The 18,393-nt window shown below is 35.8% G+C and overlaps 2 protein-coding genes across 2 annotated transcripts; one reads left to right on the top strand and one right to left on the bottom strand.

The window, feature by feature from the left end:
* The first annotated feature begins 2,871 nt into the window (after positions 1-2,871).
* On the top strand, positions 2,872-7,061 carry LOC113299785 (protein SYS1 homolog). Its single transcript, XM_026548872.1, has 3 exons — positions 2,872-3,370; positions 4,550-4,776; positions 6,496-7,061. The coding sequence occupies exons 1-3, from the start codon at positions 3,147-3,149 to the stop codon at positions 6,501-6,503; spliced, it is 459 nt and encodes a 152-aa protein (XP_026404657.1). The 5' UTR covers positions 2,872-3,146; the 3' UTR covers positions 6,504-7,061.
* Positions 7,062-8,160: 1,099 nt separating this feature from the next.
* On the bottom strand, positions 8,161-16,707 carry LOC113299784 (probable sulfate transporter 3.4). The gene is made up of 14 exons (XM_026548871.1): positions 16,553-16,707; positions 11,641-11,969; positions 11,445-11,493; positions 11,143-11,350; positions 10,743-10,914; positions 10,582-10,647; positions 10,344-10,457; positions 10,136-10,252; positions 9,895-10,021; positions 9,516-9,802; positions 9,187-9,377; positions 8,966-9,051; positions 8,736-8,812; positions 8,161-8,643 (listed from the first exon to the last, which is right to left on the bottom strand). Exons 1-14 carry the CDS (start codon positions 16,578-16,580, stop codon positions 8,500-8,502), a joined length of 1,995 nt encoding a protein of 664 aa, XP_026404656.1. The 5' UTR covers positions 16,581-16,707; the 3' UTR covers positions 8,161-8,499.
* Positions 16,708-18,393: the final 1,686 nt, after the last annotated feature.

The raw sequence follows: 18,393 nt of genomic DNA, 5'->3' as shown, positions 1-18,393 counted from the left end.
TATATAGACTTTCATTATGCACATTTGCTATTTCGAGCCGAGTTTATCTCGCCTATCTATTTCTCGAAATATGTGTTGGTAAGCTTTCGCTTTAGCCGAATTCATCTTTACCTAGTGACAAAAGTCATGTTATGTTTCAATCACTTTGAAAATTGCTCTGACGAAAAATGGTCTGTGAATAACGGCTATATCCGTCCTCTGAGAATATTTCAATGATTAAAATGAGAGTTTAGATTACATGACCATTGGTAGGATATAAGCATTGTTGTGGAAACACATATATGTATAAGTCCTTATTCCTTGAACCAAAGTTTGCGAACTTTGTTGATCAAGAGAAATGGAAATGGCGTGAGCCAAGTCCGTGAACTGGCGGAAGTTCTCAACCCGAGAATTTCTGCTGGAGTTTGTGAACTCCTTCCATGAGCTTAAGTCCGCGAACCCAGTCCGCGAACTTGAGCAGGTTATATCTAAAACCGGTTGTTCTTGAACTCATGTTTATTTAAACTAAGGAATGTTTTTGCAAACCGTGGCTATAAAGTTCATGAACCGATTCGAGTGAATCAAACCGTTTTTGCTTCGATTGTGTCTTGTGTAGTTACATAAGATCTAAGAAATTGAACAACTCTCTAACTAGTTCATTTGAGTCATTTGAACTAGTTATGGTAAAGAAGAATTATATGGCTAACCATTTGGTTAACTATTGTTGAACCAACAAATGTTAATGTTTGGGAATGGTTCGTAAACCCAAAATTGGACATTTCATTTGTGTGTAACAAGCTAAGTTTTTGATCCAACGGTTGAGAAATATTAGCTTGAATCTAATCAGGTTTTCATCTAACAATGAATATTGAGTGCTTTGTTACCAAGCTAACATTGATTGCAAACCCTGATTTGAAAACTATATAAGGGAGAACTCTAGAAACTGGGAAACCTAATCCCCACACCTTACGTGTGATACTAGTTGCATAGCTAGAGTCGATTCCCCTTTAACCTTTGGTTTCTTCTTCTAAAACCAGGTTAACGATTTAAAGACTTCATTGGGATTGTGAAGCCAGACCGATACTACTTTTCTTGTAGTTGTGTGATCTGATCTTGCATCTTCAATCGTTACGAGTACGATTGTAATGATTGGATCGATATTTTATATCTCCGATAGGCAAGATACAAAAGTAATCACAAACACTTCGTCTCATCGTTTGTGATTCCACAATATCTTTTTTCGCTGCGTCGATTAAGATTACTGTGAGGTGATCAATAATACTAGGCTGTTCTTCGGGAATATAAGACCGGTTTATTGATTGGTTCCTGTTCACCTTGATTTATCAAAAGACGAAACAAAACTTGTAGGTATATTCGTGGGAGACGGATTTATCTATTACCATAGACTTTTCTGTGTAATACAGATTTGTTTATTAAAGTCTTCGACTTTGGGTCGTAGCAACTCTTAGTTGTGGGTGAGATCAGCTAACGGGAATCAAGTACGTAGCATCCTGCTGGGATCATTGGCGTAGGAGCACAACTGTACCTTGGATCAATGTGGGATTGATTGGGGTTCAACTACAGTCCATACCGAAGTTAATTTGGAGTAGGCTAGTGTCTGTAGCGGCTTAATACAATGTGTGTTCAATCTGGACTAGGTCCCGAGGTTTTTCTGCATTTGCGGTTTCCTCTTTAACAAAATTCTGGTGTCTGTGTTATTTCTTTTTCGCATTATACTTTGTTATATAATTGAAATATCACATGTTGTGCGTTGTTCAATCAATTAGAATATCCGACCTTTTGGTTGTTGATTTAAATTGATTGACACTTGGATATTGGTCTTTGGTACCATCCAAGTTATCTCTCTTTGATAATGACTCGCAGATTTCTATTTGCTTGAGTAAAGATCAAATCGAGAGATTGAGATATAAACTCTTTGATATACTTTTATCTAGATTGAGTCTGACTGTCTAGTTGATTCTCTATAAAGTATATTGGAGTTTGTCCATACAGATTTCTAATCGAATTGTTGGGTGTGGTTGTTGTACCCCCACTTTTTCAGTTAACAACACGCTTTTTAATCTTGTTGGATTGGCAACATTTATATCAAAATCCATTTTCCTGTTATCCTCCTTTAACACATAATTCAATAAGGCTAGAGTGAACAATAATTCATTTCATAAAGTTTCAATGGCTATTCTTTACAAGAATATCGGCAGTTTCATTACCCTTTCTAGTTTGTAAAGCTTACTTAGACCATCTTCAATGCAAGATTTGTACCCCTATATAGGGGAAAACTCATCTCCTATGGGTAGAGAATCTCGTAAACCCTTATTCTATACCTCATATATATGAGGAAATTAACACGGGAATAAGTGTAGTCAGGTGAATGAAAGGTCTATAGGTGAAGCATAAATAAGCCGATAGTTATAGTAATCAATTGACCGATGAACCATTCACCGATCCACCTTATAATCTATCAAGCAATAGTCGATCGGTCAACGATTTTCGTTACACAAACTAAAGTACATCAAAATTAACTACCGATTGTAGTATTATCCACTGATTTTAGAGGACATATTTGCCATTTCCAAAAATTTGAAATAAGGATGGCTTGATTTTAAGTTTCGGTGACCCGTTTTTGTTTTATTAATCGCCCCTAATTCTTTCAGGGTCTCACCTAAAAATGCCTGATAAAATTACTGCTGCCTGGGATTTTAAGGGAATATCCTTTTTTTTTTTCCTCATTGGACATGATCTTAGTTGGGTAATACTATAATAAAACCCAGCAATGCTTCTGCAGTTCTGCTGCATAACAGAAAAATAGAGGGTAATTTAGTCATTGCATAGTTAAATAACGAAACTCGACATTCTTTTTATTATTTTCTTCTTCTAAAAATGAGTGCGAGATTTTGACGTTAGTTTTAGAGCAGATCGGAAGTTTCTTTCTCGCCTTCAAACTCCAAACACCCAGATAGAAACGTTCAGTCTCTCTCTAAAACCTAATTTTGGTTCTTCTCCGTTAAAACCAATTGAATCCAAACCCATAACGATTCCTGATTGTTAAGTCAGATGACCTAATTCAGGTCAGCAAATTGACAGATCGGGTTTGTCAAATCTTGAGAACTTTAGTTGATTGAGGGTGTTTGTGATTGTGAAGAAGAGTCATGTTCTATGGGGCTATGGTATGGGATCCTTGGCTAATTGTATCTCAAATAATTTGTTTACAATGCTTATACTATCTAACACTTGGTATATTAATGTCAATTCTTGTTGGGACTCGTGTATCACGGATGAGTCTTGTATATTTCTTTGATTACTCTACTCTTACTACATCAACGGTTACTGGATGGTGTGTAATTGTTGCATTCCTACTCAGCTCACTTGCCGGGTAAGATATTATTACATTCATTCCTTGCAATTTGTGGTGTTTATTGAATGAGTTGGAATTCTGTTTAATTTGTTGAATTAGTTGAAGTTTCATCGTTGCGTAATTCGCATAGCTTTTTTTATGTTTTAGTGTATTATGTTTCTATACTGGGTATAACTTAAAAATTACTTGATCTTTTGATGCACTTTTTATGTCTAAGGGTGGCATTTGGTTATGGGCAATACTAGTAGGTCGAATTGGCTATGCGCAATATTAGTATAAACCCCATCCAAGTTTGCATCTGGCTACTTTTACTGTCTATAATCCCCAACTGGTCGGTTGTACCTAGGGACTGCAGTTAACGACATTAGGATAAGATAGTCTATGCCAGCAAAAGGGAGAAAAATAGAGAACAGTGTGGTAGATTAGACTTAAAATTTACCAATAATCTGTACTAGTGTTTCCGAAGATTGAGATAAACTTGCTAGCCATGTTTTTTAGCATGACTAGAGAACTATTTTATAAGCGGTAGATTCTCTGTATGCATATAGGGTTTCTACAAATATACTCCTGGTCTAGGAAAGAGCCATCTTAAGTTAAGGAAATCAAACTATTAAAGGCTGATCTTCAACTAATGATTCGACATCTGACAGGAACAAAGGTAACGGATTACTATACTCCTGTTCAAATAACGGATCACTTGATCAGAAACATCTTATGTGCCATAATGCTGAGTCTGCTTCTAAGCCCTTAAATTTTTGTTTCTGTTTCAGACCCGTGTTTAAGTTGTCAATCCTTTTGATTTGACTTAATTTGCAAAGATTTTTAGAAGCTTTTGACCAGCTCTAACGCGGTGCAGCTTTACCAGTGAATCAGATTTCAAGGACAACTTGTTTTCGACATGAGAATTTTGGACTGCACGTATCGCGTATATCTGCTGGAATATAAATATTCAAGTACCTTATATTGGCTAAATGATTTAGGGTCATTGCCTTAAGATTTGATATAATTTTTAGCATAATGAAAAGATATGGGTTTCCTAGAACTTTTAGATTTTCATGTTATGTCTCTTTTGTTCCTTTGTAAGTTCATGGCTTGAGTATATGTTATTATGAAGTTTATGTTTAGATGTAGGCTTTCTGTAACTAGCAGGTGTGTCCCTTCTAGAATCTAATGGATTCTGACTTCTTGTATTTGCAGGGCTGGAATCATGCTTCATTTGGTCGAGAGAGCTAAAAAGTGCTTAGATTTCTCAGCGACTCTTTACATCATACACTTCTTTATATGCCTCGTATATGGAGGTTGGCCATCCTCCATTACTTGGTGGATCGTGAATGGTACTTGTCTTGGTTTGATGGCTTTGCTCGGTGAATGGTTGTGTATAAAACGCGAGATGCGAGAAATTCCCATATCACGGCTTAGATCAAGTAAGTTTCATGCTCTTTTTATGATTGAAAAGTGTCTCACCTTCTTATTGGTGATCTAGTACTGTACCACTATATCTACACTGATCCTTCCTAGGGGTTTTCCAACTTATATGGTGTTGGGCTAAGTATGCAAAAGAACATATTTTTGGTACGTCCTGGCAAACATACTTATGTCACATTGTGTTCAAACAATGAAAGATCCTCTATGTTGTTGCCTCGGAATTCAAAGCTTCCATAACTTCCGTTCTATAGGGTCTAGGGTTTACAGAATTTTCATAGCGCATCATGTAGCTTTATTGAAAAGCTACTTTTTTTCCAAATATTTTTTTTGCTTCGATCAAGTGTAGTATATATCTTCTTCTTCTTCTTCTTCTTCTTTTTTTTATTTATTTATTTATTCTAATAAGACTTACATTAATAAAACATACTAAAGGATTTGGGTCAACTCATTTGAGGTTGCCCTGGATAGGGATAGGCATCTAAGTTTCCCTAACCTCTAGCCTACCCGGTAATGCAAAAGGAATAGAATTTTCCAATGTGATCTCATCACAGTTCCATTAGAGTTGTTCACTGCTAGAAAAACGTTTAAAAAACTGGAAATACATGAATCCAGTGTTGGAAATTGCAGAAATTCTTTCCTTAGCCCCAGGAATCAGCAGCTGAATTGCCTGTTCTGTGGATGAAACCCAAAAAATAGTTGCACTCTGATAGAACTCTAGTTGCAAATTATAGAATTGCTAAGCATTCCCATTTAACTTTCTTGTGTTTGATGACCTTTTGGCAATCTCCTCGGATATAGAGATTTTGAAGATTTGATTCCTTAGCACATTCAGCTGTCAGTAATAGGGCTAAAGCTTCAACTTCTTCTGGGGATTCTCCGTTCATTGATCCTCCTCTAGCTTCCTTGCAATCTCCTGAATAATTTCTCACTAAAAACCCATAACCACAGTTAGTATTTATCCAAGCAGCATCAAAATTAAGAACACAGTTTATAGGAGGTTTAATTCATTTTTGTTTCCTATCTGTCCCGGGGTTTTTATATTAGGATTAGTCTCAGCAATAGAACTTGCAATCTGTTTTTTAGACCAAAAGATCACGTGCCTTTGTATTGCCAAAGAGGTGTGTAAACTGGTTTCTTTTGTTTCCTCGAAGGTCCTCTAACACCTTTCTTTCTAGATATACCAGCATTTAGTTGCTGCTATATCAAGAGCAATACCATCTTTATCCTTAGCAATCCACTGTCTGTAATGATTTAGAAACAAGTTTCCAGGAGAAGAAGAAAACCTTATAGTGTAGGATATAGTATCATGTTTGCTTTAAAAGGTCAATTCTGTTTGATTCATATCTCAGTACTGCAACACCAGAACTCCCACTGCTTTATTTTATATGTTATACTATATCACTCCATGATATCACCACACTACCACCAGTTTCATAATTGTACCACCAATGTTGCTTCATCTTCATTACATGATAACTACCACATCTCTACTTCTGTTGGACTTTTCTGTTATTGTTGGAATTCTCTCTTTTTTGAAGAAGTGTTCATTTCATTCCCTGCTTCCTAGTGCCCGCTTTGCTACAGTCGTTTAGTTGGATATTCTGCTAGATTAGTTCTCTTCGGAAACCCAGTTGTTAAATTACTCAAATTGTTTGCAACGCTATTTGATTGCTCTAATTATTTATTCAAGCACTTATTTCAGATCCTTTTTTATGCAGATGTTTGACTGACCAGACAAACTCAACAGGGTATGATAAATATGGTAAATTCACTTGGGGGTTGATAGTAGCTTCATCATCACTTTGGAGAATTTTTTGGCCAAAGCTTGCAAGATACCACCCAGTTCGATATTAATGGTGAGAATGAATTTTTAAAGCCTTCCTTCCTAGTCAGATTTACGTTTTCATCCTCTACGCCATACTCAAGAAAGTACACAACCACCATAGCAGTGATTTAGGAGATTTGAAGAGGGAAAAATAGGAAGTCTATTTCAAAGGTTATGTAATTTTTTTGAGTTGCAGGGAAGTATCCCACAAAGTGTGGGAGTTTAATTTCGCTTTGTAAGCTTCTCTTTACAATTTATATCCCTAACAAATTTAGTTGATATAATATCGATTTTTTCATTCGTCGATATAATTGTTTGAACGAGTTATTGATTAGGTTGGAGGAAATATGCTGTGAAAAATATGTGATGTCCAGTCCTCCAATCCTTGTGGAACATATCGATTGATGTTATCAATGTCTTTTGCTTGCGGTGAAATGAATAATTTCATGTTTTTTGCTTGGTCAATGTTTCTTCATTTTCAGTTTGGAAATGGTGAGTGATATTTGATAAGAAAATGTCTCCCATAAGGGAGTTTCATATTCTTTAATAAAGCTGTTGATCAAATTGGCATTGGGAGTATGTTTCCTGCAAGGAATGGTAGGTGGCAGGGACCAGAGAATACCTTGTTATTCCACATGAACATCTTGTCCATGTGCGACGAAATTCCCTACAAGGTGTCTATCCCATTTGAGAATCATTGACCCATGAAACTGAACCTAATTCTCTGATGGATCATTTTTGAGTTCTTGTTCCCAACTCGCTTTTATGTTGAAGCAATTCAAACCCTGAACCCAGTCCCTGCTGAGTGCTGATATATTTTAGCCCGAACACTTGTTGATTTGGAAGAACCAAACTGGAACCTTTCAAACGTCATTTTCTATGTAACCAACACACTACTGAAGGCCTGCTTTTGATGGAATATATGTAACTGAACGATGCTGTTCAGCTTTCTGGTAAAAGTAGATGCTAGAAGTGGTAAAATGGAAGACTGCAAAAGAGTTCGATTTTTATCTTTTATGCAATACAAGAATCCATTGCTGGAGACATAACAAGAATAAAAAATAGGTTCTTATTTCTTTTCTGATTTTTCTTCTGTTTCTTTGAAAATATTAATATGAATGTTTGATGGGGTGAAGTTCTTTCGTCCCTTTAATTATATCATGAACCACTTTAATTAGAGCCTCACTTGTTATTGGATAGGAACGCATTGCCAATCCAACTCCTAAGACATCCCCACTGTCCACTGATATAGGCTAGGAACTCATTGCCAATCCAACTTCAAGTCATTCCCTGTGACAGGCCATCAATTAAAATAGATGAAAAACCCTTTCAGAACTTCCAAGAGAGGGAATGAAAATCCACTAACTAAATAAAAAATGCCAATCAAAGTTTGTTTTAGCTAGTGAAAGTGACAAATCCATGATTCTTGGCTTCTGGCTTACCCTTTCAAATTTATTTTTAACTTAGAAACAAGGTTAAAATAAAATAAAATTGTAAAAGAAGTTTGGAACACTGATTATGCGTTCCATCATGATTGTAAGAGTTAACATCAAGAATCTTAAAGAAAAAAATGTTTATTCTTGCTCTAAAAAATCTTCTTCCAATAGACAAACACAGTAATGCAGTAAAGGTACAGCATTTGGATTCAAAATCTCTTCTTAGAAGAGCTCAAAGTACATAAGAGTAGGTAAAACAGGCTTGCTTTTGAAATTTAAAATTTGCATTTACTTTTATCTAACATCTCTTCTAAGGAAGAGAGTCAATAGACTACAACTTCAGGATCCTAATATCGATCGACTATTTTATGTTTTTCGCTACTCTAATATAGGATATCCTCGAATCACCATGCATAAGACAATCGGGATTCAACTAACTACTGCTCATAGTAACAAGTGACTTAAATCTCAATCTTGAACCTTTTGGACATATCTGCAATGGCTTCTCCAACTGTCAGATACAGTGATTTTTCGCCAAAAAGCTCTAATGTTCTTGAGCTTTCCAGTTTTTCCATCACTTGTCCTACTGGGTTCACCAACACCAGCTGCAAAATTCAAACAAACACCAAATTATGTTTAGACTCAATACAGAGTCCAAAATAACTACACTTGAAATACTTTTGGAGGTTATTCTTACCTTGTATGATCGTTTCTCAAGCATTTTCCTGATTTCGACTATTGCTTCGAGTCCATTGGTGTCTATTGCAGTTACAGCTGCAAAGTTGTATAATATGTTCAAGTCAATAGCTGATAAAATAAACTGGATTCCGCGTCATTGAACATGGACAGATGAAACCAAGTTTTGTAAAACTCGTGAGATGGTCTGTATGTTTCGATTTAAAAGTGAACTTGAACATAGTTATATACCTGTCAGGTCCAAGATTATGGTTTTCATATCTTGCTCTTTGTTTGCTACGATCCTTTCTTCCTCCTCTCTAACCCATCTTAATATCCTGCACCGTGAAACAAGCAAATTTGAGAAGCTTAAAAGGTCTTTATGATTCATTTAGAAGTTCGTCAATACCAAGTCTTTGTAAACCTTTGGAAAATCAAGTGATATACTGTATGATACTTAATCCTATACGAACCTCTCTTGAAGATAGGTAGAATTTGCGAAGCAGATGGGAGATTCTATCGCAAGAATAAAGAACGATGGAACCCTTGTAGCGTCTCCATAACGACCAACATTTTGGAATATTTGCGTCCCAGGAATATTCCCTAACACGACTGTAGTTGGCCTGGTCACATTCATCAGAATCTTCAATACTGACACACCGACCTGAAGAGACAAGAAGATGTCAGATTCCAATCAGATATCATAGCGAGCGTTTATAGAGCCAATTTTGTAGAAGATCTGGATTAACATACTGCATAAGTATATTGTAAGACAAATAGGGAAAATGGAAGAGAAGCTTACAGCAATTGCGAGGCCCATTTGAACAGAGAGGAAAAGAACACCAAAGAATGCAACTAAACATGTCATGAAGTCGTACTTGTCAACCTTCCAGAACTTGATGGCTTCTTGGTAATTTATCAGTCCAATAACAGCAGTTATGATAATTGCCGCTAAGATCACATTGGGAGTATAATAGAACAACGGCATCAGGAACAGCAATGTGATCAAGACAGTTGCTGCCATTACTATATTGGAAACTGCTGTCTGTGCTCCGGCATTGAAGTTTACAGCTGATCGAGAAAATGATCCTAAAAATAACAATTACAAAAAGTGGTTAACAAACGGTGATCAAACATTCCGCAAGCAAATATCTATACATTATATAGAAGATTAACGATACCTGTTGTCACATAGCATGAAGTACAAGAGCCAGCCATATTCATAACACCTATTGCTATCATTTCTTTATTGCCATCAATTTGATAATTTCTTAGTGAAGCAAAAGTCCTTCCAACTGCAATACCTTCCTGTAAAATGAGGTATACATTTCAGAAATTAGCAAATTGTAGACTTAGGTACAGATTTTGATCCATAAATATTTGTTGAGAAAAAACAAAAGAAGATGGTTTAAGATGACTTACAGTTAGAGACAAAATCCCAGTTACAATGCCTGTTTTTATCGCAATGGCTAGATGAGTCCCACTGAAATATAGCATGTTTGCTGACGGTGGGTTCAAACCCTTCGGCAAGTGTCCAATCTGGTAGTACAATAAAAAGGTAAAAATTGTAAGATTGGTGAAAGATAAAAACAGATAGATAAAAAAAAGTGCTTATGTTACAGAAACTTACAGTTGAAATGGCAGAAGTGTGAGCTCTGAAGACATAGACTAAAATTGTTGACAGAATTACAGAAGTTAATGGAGCAGCTGCCGAAATCCAAAAGAGCTTTGGTTTTTTGATGCTCTGATAGTCAATACAACAATAAGCACAACATGAGATTATGCTAGTTACATAGGTTAAGAAATTCAGGTGGAGATAAACAATAAGAAACAGCAAAAAGATTGATATTTTCATATGTGATGCTTACAATATGCCTTGTTGCCAGTAGAAAGATCAAGAAACTCATCCCCATTACTACAGTTTGCCATGACCACTGCATATCAAAATCATACAGATCACCAGATTAGTACTTTTCGTCTATCAACCTTTCAGAGTGTGTATATTAAAACAAGGCCTTGTCATGCATACCTCTTTTTCAGTGCTAATAACAGAGGACAGCACATTAACAATTTGCATCTTAGGAGTGAAGTGAACAATCCCAAGCATTCCCTTAAGCTGTTGTAGGGATACAATAACTGCTGCCCCAGCTGTGAACCCAATTAAAGTCGGCTTCGATAGGAAATCGATTATGAAGCCCAACCTACAAAATTGTACCATAACAAGTTTTTCAATATCACCGTGATTTAACTTCTTGCTTTATTCACAGAATGAGATGATGTTAACACCAACCAAATTAAACATTTATTGAAAAGTGTCAACCATGATTAATGTAATAGGGATAGACTTAATTAAATCAATTATGACACCACAAATTTCCTCATGTTTCTTGAAAACTAAGATAAGGTTAAAAAACAAATCAATTTCTTACCTAAGTAGACCCAAAGATGTTTGGAATACACCAGCAAAGAAGGTTGCAGTGAAAGCCAATTTGAGATATAGAATTGGCTCTGCAGTTGGTGAGACTACTTCTCTAAGCATAGAACCCATCACTAGTGATGCAATTGATACTGGACCAACTCCTAAATGTCTTGAACTCCCAAGAATTGCATACAACAATGGTGGTACAAAACTTGAATCTGTCATTCATATCCAAAACAAAATCCAAAATCAATATAATTCCAAAACCCCAAAACTGTACAAAGTGGGGGATAAGAAAGTGATAATGCTTACATAATCCAATAATAGGAGGCAAATTGGCCAACTTAGCATAACTAATCCCCTGCAAAGTCAAAATTCCTCCATTAAATAAATCCAAGAAACTCCCCTTTGTTTGTTTTTTTTTGCATGTTGAATATGAAAACCATAGAATGGGGGGGGGGGGGGGGGGGGGGGGGGGTTACAGAAAGGGAATTAAATGCTATTATACCTGAGGAATAGCCAAACTAGCAATGGTGAGACCAGAGATAACATCAGATTTGAGAAGCTTCAAACTATAATCAGAGCCCCATTGAAAGATAGGGAAGAAATATTGTAAACCCAGAAGGAATTTCGTAAATGGTTTCTGATTCTTAAACTTATGGAGAGGATCATCAGGGAAAAAAATCTCAGAAAAGTTATGCTTAATGGATTGGAATGTAGTTTTATTTGGTGGTAAACAAACTTTATGTATCTCCATTGTTGATGATGAACCAGTATTCACTCTGATACTTGTTTCATGAACAGTATCCACTTTGTTTGAACTTCCACCCACCATCTCTGCAACAAAAGAGAAAGAAACCCAAAAGTATGTATTTAGATATGTAGGAGAAGGGAGAGAAGAATTGTAAGTATGAATGAGTGATTAAGTTTTCAGAACATCTGGTTATTTATAGAGGACTGAATGAAAAAGGTGAAGAGAGAAAAAGTGCACAGAGGCCCATTAAAATAAACAGCACACACAGACACTCTTCTCTAATTAACTGACAATTTCCAGTTATCAAGAAAACGTTTTGACGAGGAAGAGAAATTGAAGTTACAGTTATGTTTATCTTCTTGTTATTCTTGTAAGGTAAGTTTTGCTAATATGGATATGGGGCCAACTAAAAATACTAGTTCAAAACAGCGGTGTGTATATGATAAAAAGAAATCACAAGATTTTTTTTGCATGGGAAAATCTTGCCATTTAGGTAAAAGTAAAAACTAGACTAAATAACAACCTAACTTGGCTAAGGGCTAACTTTTGGTACGGACGTCCTTAAATTTATTGGGAAGATTTCCATCCCATCCGTCAAGAAAACATTTACGAAGTAAAATTTTCAAGTACTATTATTATGCCGCAAGAGATTGCAAAAAAGATAAGAGTAGATGAGGATGGTATCCCATCATGAATGAATTGGCACTTGAAACCACCATTGGTTTCATTTTCATATATCTTTACCATGTTTTTGTGAAACAGAACCACCTAACCCTAATGTCTAGCTATTACATTTGAGGCAATATCAAGGGCCAATCTCCTCATCTTTTCTTTTGAGTGGATTCTGATTGATGATAGGAAGTCCCCCCATTAAGGGATTTTTTTTCTTCTAGCCGTCCAGTGGAGAGAACATAGGATTGTTACTTTACCTTAATTTACATTACCCTACGGTCACAAAGTAATGGGATTACCAGGATCACGTTTGTAAAATCCTTAGAATTGGTATTACAGTATTATTCCACAGTATTTCTTACAGGTACAGGCGAGGTATATTTATAACAACAAACTTGGTCAAGTCAAGTCAGTACAACTAGACTTGACTGGACCTTATATTCCTAATAACGTTAGCATACTTAAGTGAACCTTATAATAAAACAACTCCAACTAAGTAATTTTTTTAAAAATCTTTTAACACCACGGAGTAGAATCCCAATTTCATCATCTAATACGACTGACAAATTACTTTTAAGTTGGCTGTGAAAAACATATCTTTATAAAATGTTCGGATTTATTTGTTCCTGTGGTATCATCGAAAGTAATAATCTTAATTTTTGGCCACATGATATTTAATACTGCAAAATGTTGTATTTTACTCTAACATCTTTAGATATAGTTACTTAAAACGGATTAAAAAATGGTATGTCATATTGCTGGAAAACAAAAAGAAAAAAAAATCAGGCATTTGAAAATTCATCTCGTCAATAGAAGAAAAACAAAACACAGCTACGGCAAAAAAATCACCAAAATCTCCTTTAACTGAAGGGTGATTTTTGCTCAGTATGGGCAACCGGAAAATTTGGTAGCCCCTTCTTTAGCAAAAGAGTTATTTCAAACTTAGGCTGAATACTTGTCTGGTGTGTGATCACATATACACGGCGAGGTGGTATATTTGTCGGGAACTTTTTAGTTGTCTAATTGGAGCAAATGATTCCTGTAAGGTGCCCACTAAGTAGTGGATTCTTGTAGCTTATATCAAATGCTGACACGTGTGATGATGCACTACAACAGGTGACGTGTCACTCCACGTCATTACTACACGTGTTGAAATTACCATTTTGTTGGAAACTACATGGTAGCCGTACACTGCCATAATTGACTTTGAGGTGGGACTAGGTCGATCCTTGACTTAATTGACTTTAATGGCTGAAAATAGAATTTAACATTTGACTTGGGACTCAGCTGGGAGGAGCATGACCACAGCCTCCAATTTGCTGACTGGAGTTGACTGTGACTGACAGTTAGAATATTTATCCAACTGCCAAATCCTCCGACAGCTATAACTAGTATGTGAATATCTGGTATCATGAACATCAATGGTCCCAGAGTCTAGCACTGAGAACTTTGGCAATACGAGTCTGAAAAGAAAACTTGGCCGAAATTGGAGATACGTGTTTTAAACACCCGCCTTGTTGGACAATGTTGGCTGGAAACCAAGAAGCTTGCGACATCTGGTCTTTGCGTCCCTTGAAAACATGCCTAAACATAAACAATGCGACTATTAACCGAACGATTTTTTCCTAGCGAATACCAAATTCGCTAATTACCAACTCTCCATGTCGGATTAAGTGAAGTTGTTACAGCTTAACTTAGTTAAGAGTTATATAATAATCACCGTGTCAGTGAATACCAAATTCACAATAGTCAGCAACTCTCCTCCCCTGGGATATTGTCACTGTTGTGTGAATCTCAAAACTAGCAGTTGGTTAGTTAGGCATTAGAGAGAATCTTTGTTATTACTTTTAGCTTGGCGGTGCTTGTAATTGGCCGAAAGTGCAAGGTACTTCATCATATGGTAGTTAGTCAGTTTCCTAAAACTCCTAAATTAGTATAACAAAAGAACTAGATATTATGTTTTAAAAAATAATGATTAAAGCACCTCGTTTTCTTATATTATGTGCCTATTTTTCAAAAGATTTTACTTGGTGCGTTGTTGCCTTGTTTTCCAGCCGGGAAATTATGTTTTTGACTTGGAAGAAAGAAAGGAAAATCAAAAGAAACAAAGAGCATTGTAGGAGCCACCGGATACCTCCTGCATTTTGTGGGTGTTCGATTTGAAAAGCCATTACCCTGTCTAGTTCTGATATTGCCCATTTGAACATTTAACATGTTTTCTAACTCAAAGTGGGAAAGATTAAGGGATCGTGACAGAAATCTCTTTCGGTTTCTTTATATTTGCTTCGGTTGTTTTCATTGGGTCAGGATAATCTTGAGTACCTCTTTTTCGATGAATTTTTTCGTATTGATTTATAAAAAATAAATAAATGTGACAAACAATAATCCATAATGTGAACGATTTTTTTCGTTCTAGCTTTTGATAGTGAATGTCTACCAATCAAGCCAAATTAATGGGGACGGACTAAATTGGACGGTTGTGATTATTGGTTGGTTTAATAGGTGTGACTACTTCACTTATCTGCAGGATTAAGCAAAAAGATAATTGGCATTTTTGTCTCAATGCTTAACCTTTAATCAAACTTTGCATCATACATGGTGGGGAAACTACTGTTTATTAGTCGGTAAACACACCATATATTGCTGCACAACTTTTTGCCAAATTCCCGTGTTTTGACAAAATGAAGCCAATGTGTTGTTAACTAACGCGGTCAGATTTTGTGTGCCCCAAAAATATCATATAGAGAAGCTTCCCATCCATAAATGTCTTTCATCCTTATCTAACATGAAGATAAATAATTTTATGCTGACGAGTTTAAAACTCAAGTTATTAATATCAACACTCAATAACATATTTTTTTTATTCATTTTTAATGGATAAGTGGATTAGAATAATTTATATATTTTCTGTTGCCTAAAGTGATTTTATATCCAGCAAAAGAAATCCGAAATTATTTCAGGACGTGTTATCAAGTTGGTTGAGAAATAATGCGTCAGTGTGGTCAATTTTGACGGCCAATTTTTAAGGTTCATTTAAAAATTTGTGGATCAATTAGTCTTTATTTTACTCAATTACATATGGGAAATCAAAAGAAGACAACCAACAAAACAACATTATTAGTATTGCCATTACCATGTTTAACCATGATGATTTTAGAAAATTTTGAAACCTTAGATCACGTGTTTGAAAATACGAAACAAATAAACATAAACATATCACCCAAAGAAAATAGAAATAACTTTTGAAAAACAAAATGAGAAAAATTTATATATTCAAAAATAACTTTTGAAAATTAGTTGTGGATAAATGATTCCTTGGTGGGAGCAGATCACCATTACTAAATGGATATTCCATTGTTTTTCAATATATTTGGATTCTAAAGATCTCCATAACACAGAATCTTCCTCCTTCGTCATTCTGCAGGTCCCACAATTATTCCAAACTTGACCAACTAACTTGATATAATCGTATTGTTGTTGTGTTTGACTGTCCTACCTGATTCACGATGCTCTGTAAAGTTTGCATCATCCTATATAGTTTCCGACCCTAGAAACCGCATTGCCGTCTTGTTAGTTTTCAATCTTTTTGTCAGGATGAATCGTGGAAGGTGATGTTTTTGCGGATATTTGTATGGCTTAAGACTCAAGTAATGCTTGATATGTTAACGATTCAAATGCATGACTAGCATGCATGACGTGGAAGATGTTGTGGTCTCATGGGAAAATAATGACTTCAAGTTGGTTATGAAAATATGGTATAGTAGAACCTGATTTTCACTTCCACCGATTACATTTGTCTTCAAGAAAACCTTGGAGGTTTCATATTCTTTTTTTTTTTCTTTTTTTTTTCCCGAGTTTCAACACGAGGTTTCATATATTGTATACATGTTTTCATCTGGATTTCATTAACGACCAGTATCAGAGTACTATTTGTTCTTTTTAGTGCAAGGGAGAAAATAAAAATGCATAAGAGTTCAATGCATGAAATGTGTACCTTCTACAGATGGACGGGTCGAAGCCATTAATAATTTTGAGATACAGGAGTTGCTTTCTTTTTCCTAAGCCGTCAAGAGTATGAAGAATAAATGAAACAAAAAAAATTCTGAGAAAAACACTTTAGAAAGACAATAAATTTAAAAATAAAGAACAAATTAATGGGCAGTGAAAAAAATTAATGGGCAGTGAAGAGTAAATATAGGAACACCCCAAAATTTTGGTCCGCAAGAGATATGTATGGTGTATGAAAGATTTGTCAAGGAACATGAGTATTTAGGTGGAAAAAAATGGGTGATTAGAAAGGACGGACCCAGAAAGGCTAAATTTCCTTTTAAGGTCCGGACTAGAAGCCTTGGTGGAGTAGATTTTTTTTTTTTTTTTTGGCTTGTGGATTGGGAAGATTACCCGGGCTAAAGCTCCCTTTAGTCCATCCGTAGGTCCGTCGGTGGTGATTAGAATGAGTTAAGGAATTAAGGATAAATATCCATTTACTTTGTTTGCCGTCAATGGACTCAATTGTTTCAGTATGCTGTAAAACTGAATTTTATCCGCTGCACATTTTTAACCATTTTTACTACCATCCGATACTCTGTCTCAAGTAATCCAAAATGACATAAACTGATAAACACCTCACATTTTTATCAATAACAAATATCAATCTTATAGCACCTCTGTTAAAATGAGTTATTATCATTTTTTTTTTTAAATTTTGGCCTATTTTTTCTCTTCAGGCGAAAATGAAGAAAAAGAATTGCAATACCTCTTTCCCAAAAATGAAGAGAATATTAAGAACGCGCAATTGGGGATATCAAAACTAATTGGAGATATGAATTACTTCCCACCAACCAATAGTGTTTGCTAAGGGGTGTTTTTGAGCGCAAAAATACTAAAATATCCTTCCTTCAAAATAAAAATCAAAAAACAAAATCATATCCCCATTTCCATCTTCACCTCTTATTATTCTCTTTTAAGGTTAGGGATTTGAAACCTAAATATTCCCACTCCCTTTCAAATTCTGAATTTTACCCACTCCCTTTCAAATTGTCTTCTCCTTCTCTGCCGCCTTTTCAATTTGAAATCAATTCTTTCCTTTTTTTTTTTTACATTCCGAAGTGATGAATATCATGTCAGAAATGATGAAGACTATGTCGGAAGTGATGAATACCCTGCCGGAAGTGATGAATACCCTGCCAGAAGTGATTAAGACCATGTCGGAAGTGATGAAAAAATTCCAGAAGTGATGAAGACCATGCCGGTATAGATGAAGACCATGCCGGAAGTGATGAAGACCATGTCTGTAGTGATGAAGACCATGTCAGAAATAATTTCTTTTACATCGCCGGAAGTGATGAAGACCATGCCGGAAAATGGTGCCGGCATGCTTGATAACTAACATTCAATGTCGTAACTAAGTGCCGGCATGCTCGATAGAAATCTATCAATGCCGATACTCAAGTGAATTTTTTTTTCAAGTTTCTGGATACTTTACATCATGTGCCGGCAAAGAAATTCAAGCAACATACCATGCCGGTAGCTGTACCGGCATGCTCGAGAATTAACTGACCGTGTCGGCAGTGGACTGAAAACCAAAAAAAAAGATCAAAACGGACTGAAATTCAATTTTCTCGTAGATTTTTTTTCTACGAGACGCTGTCTCGCACTCTGGTAGGGGGCGTTGCCCCCTAGACCCCCCACGACCTGACCGTTCAGGTCGATCATCGAAAACTATGCGTAGAGGCAAACATTTATGAAAATTTCCAACATATGTCGGCATGGTATTCATACTTCTTCTATGCCGGCACCGAGCTTTTTCAAAGAAAAAAAAAAGAGAATTCAAAG

The sequence above is a fragment of the Papaver somniferum genome, chromosome 7, assembly GCF_003573695.1.
Source record: "Papaver somniferum cultivar HN1 chromosome 7, ASM357369v1, whole genome shotgun sequence".
Lineage (NCBI taxonomy): Eukaryota > Viridiplantae > Streptophyta > Magnoliopsida > Ranunculales > Papaveraceae > Papaver > Papaver somniferum.
Note: the sequence above shows the minus strand (reverse complement) of the source record. Positions and strands in the feature narration are given on the sequence as shown.

Coding starts and splice junctions, on each gene's coding strand:
- LOC113299784 (XM_026548871.1), bottom strand. CDS start 16,580: ATGGCTTCGACCCGTCCATCTGTAGAAG. Junction 10,915..11,142: donor ACATCTTTGGGTCTACTTAG/GTAAGAAATTGA, acceptor ACAATTTTGTAG/GTTGGGCTTCATAATCGATT. Junction 8,813..8,965: donor CATAATCTTGGACCTGACAG/GTATATAACTAT, acceptor ACAACTTTGCAG/CTGTAACTGCAATAGACACC.
- LOC113299785 (XM_026548872.1), top strand. CDS start 3,147: ATGTTCTATGGGGCTATGGTATGGGATCCTTGGCTAATTGTATCTCAA. Junction 3,371..4,549: donor CTACTCAGCTCACTTGCCGG/GTAAGATATTAT, acceptor TTGTATTTGCAG/GGCTGGAATCATGCTTCATT.